This window comes from Echinops telfairi, unplaced genomic scaffold (assembly GCF_000313985.2).
Source record: "Echinops telfairi isolate 266 unplaced genomic scaffold, ASM31398v2 ScPeMD7_7;HRSCAF=31, whole genome shotgun sequence".
Taxonomy (NCBI): Eukaryota; Metazoa; Chordata; class Mammalia; order Afrosoricida; family Tenrecidae; genus Echinops; species Echinops telfairi.
Window position 1 is genome coordinate 21828964 of NW_022103904.1, and position 3348 is coordinate 21832311.

The 3348-nt window shown below is 50.4% G+C and overlaps 1 protein-coding gene across 3 annotated transcripts in view; it reads left to right on the plus strand.

The window, feature by feature from the left end:
- LOC101644790 (cell migration inducing hyaluronidase 1) overlaps positions 1–3348 on the plus strand; it is a 163953-nt gene that overhangs the window by 126735 nt on the left and 33870 nt on the right. For all 3 annotated transcript variants that reach the window (XM_030884489.2, XM_045286392.1, XM_045286393.1), the window contains one exon: positions 41–250. In XM_030884489.2, coding sequence (XP_030740349.1) covers positions 41–250 — 210 coding nt within the window. The remainder of the gene's footprint in view (positions 1–40; positions 251–3348) is intronic.

The following is a 3348-nucleotide window of genomic DNA, read 5'->3' on the forward strand; positions in this document are numbered from 1 at the left end:
AGTATCTCTCTCACTCTGACTCTCATCTCTCCTTCCTCAGTTTGCATTGGGGTTTAAGGCAGCACATATGGAGGGTGTGGAGCTGAAGCACATGGGACAGCAGCTGGTGGGTCAGTACCCGATTCACTTCCACCTGGCGGGTGACGTGGACGAAGAGGGAGGCTATGACCCGCCCACATACGTGCGAGAGCTCTCCATCCACCACACCTTCTCTCGCTGTGTCACCGTCCACGGCTCCAATGGCCTGTTGGTAAGCACTTCCTTCTCAAGAAGTAAAAGCTCTAGGGATCCCTCACCCCCTCATCCCCTCTCCTCCTGGCCAACCAACCTCTCCCTGGCAGTTGGCAAGTTCATGCTGCAAGGGAACTGAGATCTAGACTCTCAGCGTCACTGGGGATCGAACCATCCTTAGCTCATTAGTCCAGAGTCATTGGGGATCAAACCATCCTTAGCTCAGAGTTTAGACCAGAGTTGAGTGAGAGCAGGTCATCAACCAAACAAATAGAAGAAAATGGTCTTCTCCCTAAAGGGTACCAGCTACTGAGACAGGTGAGTAGTTTGTGTGCAATGATCAGTGAGGGGCAGCTCGTGTGGCCCCACATCAGAATTACGGGAAATGTCCTCCTCGGCAAGCAGTAGGGTGTCTGGGACTGGAGCATCTGATGGAAGGTCTGGGCTGTTTTCTGTCTCCGGGAGGAAACTAAGGCGAATATATTCTGACTCAAATTCAGAATCTCCAGGACGCAGCAGAACACACTGGGGATGAACTTGGGCTCTGGAGCCAGATGCCTTGGACTCTGTCACAGAACTTGATCTGTGTGATCTGGAGCCAAACATATGAGCTCTCCATGCCTCGGCTATATGTTCTGATGCCAATCTAACACAGTTGTTTCAGGGGCTCGATGAGAAAAGAGCATGATTCCAAGCACGCGGCAGCACTCACCCTGGGGGCTACAATCTGTCCTGTGCTGCTCGTATCTCCTCTCCAGGGCTTGCACAGAGCAGACACACAGCCTGCTGAATGAATGAATGAATGAATGGGAACACAGACATTCTCATCAGGGCTGGGGGTTGAGATCAGAGTCCATGATGAAAAGCACAGTTTAAAACTACCTCAGAAAGAGGCCCAAGAGCATTGCTTGATTCAGGCTTTGTTCTACAATTCTGCTCTTACATTTGACTTTACTAAGCAACTCATGGCAGTGGATTTAAGGAGAAACGCCACGCATCACATTGGTTAAGCATTGGGCTCTAACCGCGAGTTCGGTGGTTCAAACCCACAGGAGAAAGATGAGGCTCTCAGCTTACATCCTTGGAAACTCTCTAGAGGGCGGCCCTGAGTGGGAATCTACTTGGTGGAGATGGGGTTACTAACATAAAACCACCCAGCTGTTCCATGGAAGAGAAAGCCTGACCATCTGTTTCCAAAATAAACAATCAGAACAAAAGCAACCCACTGCTCCCTAGTTGATTCTGACTGATCATGACCCAATCAAGCAGAGGATGGGGCTTCTGAGGATGGGACTCTATAAAAGCAGGCTGCTACATCCTTTCCCCCACAGAGTCACTCGTAGATTTGAACCATCAACCTTTTGGTTAGCAGGAGTGTGCTTAACCCTTGAGCCATCAGGTTTCCTCCCCATAAAAGATTACAGCCAAGAAAGCCACGTGGTACAATTCTACTCGGTGACACGTGGCATTGCCACGGGCTAGAATCAACTTGATGACAATTGGTTGAGTTTTGGATTTCGAAGGGTCAGTTACACCCACGGCGGAGCTACAGTTCTAAAGCCAGAACTTTAGACAGCTTCTTGGAACCAGAAAACCCTTGCCACACTGCATACCAAGGCTTTCCTCCTCTCTGGTCCATGGGATGGTAGTCTGAAAGGGGCATCCGTCAGCTCCCTGGGCATCATCCAGATGCCAGGCATCCCAACTGCTTTTGGGGAGCCTTACTAAGCAGCCAGCTGTCCTCTTGTCCTGGTGGCCATGTGGAACTCCCCACTGCACTCAGTTCAAGGCTATGCTCGGGGGCCAAGAAAAAGGGGTAACATTTGGAGGCTACCGGCCTGAGTGGCCTTTCCAAGGTGAAACCAACTTGCCATGAAGAAGCGCAGGCCGCCATCTCTCTGAGCCACAGGGGCTGACTTTGCCAATGTCCCTGGGGCCTTCCCCAAGAGCTGCACCCCTGGGTGGAGGGGGGCTTTTATGGGTTGCCATCTCACCTTGTAAATGCTGTGTTCCTGGGGCCGAGCCTGCCAGATTCTGAACCACTGCCCTGGGAGCTAGACTCCGATTGTATTTTACATCTGCTTCCTTTTGGCCTGCAGGACTTGCCCACTGCTGACTATGTTTGGAAGGATGCTTTCAGCTGAGAAGGGTGAAAGGGGGCCAAGTATAGACAAAGAAGTTATTCTGACAGTAGAATAATCTCAGGCCTGTGGAAGCCTGTCCCTCATGCCCCAGCCCCAGATTGGGAGCGGCTCAAGATCACCCGGGGGCCACCACTGGTTCCTAGGAAAGAGGGGTTCCTAGTTGTACAGAGCTGAGTGGTGCTTTAAAGTGTTGCCCCACATTCATCCTACAGTGCCCTGGGCCTCCTTTCGCTCATTTGTGCCTTCTGCTCCTTCACCTCGGGACTGGTACCCGCACCCTCCTCCCTGCCTCCCCATTTGGGCAGCTCATCCATGTTCTCTCTTTCTTCGTCACTAACGTTAGGAAAATGTTCACTTCTCCCTTCCCTCCTGACACAGCTCAGGCTTCTAAACTTTTGATCCCTCTTCCCTTTGCTGTTTCAATAAAGATGGCTAAGCTCAACGTAGATAGATAGATAGATAGATAGATAGATAGATAGATAGATAGATAGATAGATAGATAGATATATGATGGATGATAGATAGATAGACAGACAGACAGATGGATGATAGACAGACAGACAGATAGATAGATAGATAGGCAGATAGACAGACAGACAGATAGATAGGCAGATAGATAGACAGACAGACAGACAGGGTGGGAAACCCCCTACAAACTCAGAGTTCTGCGAAGCGTTTCACAGTTGCTGCGTTCCCGAGGGTCTGGGATTCACAATCTCTCTCAGATCTTGACTCGGATCTCTGCTGCTATCTCTCCTCCCACGCAAGCCAATGGCCTTGATTTCCGTGGGCAGGACGTTACCTGACCACTTGGAGTCAGGCATGTGAGGCAGGAAAAGGACATCAAAGATTAACACAGAAAACAACACAAGATAGGATTACCCAGTAGCCAGGTAAGCCTGGGCTTCTTGTGCTTACTGACTAATCTATCATGAACCATTTCACTCCTCTCCAACACCCCCCACCCTCCCAC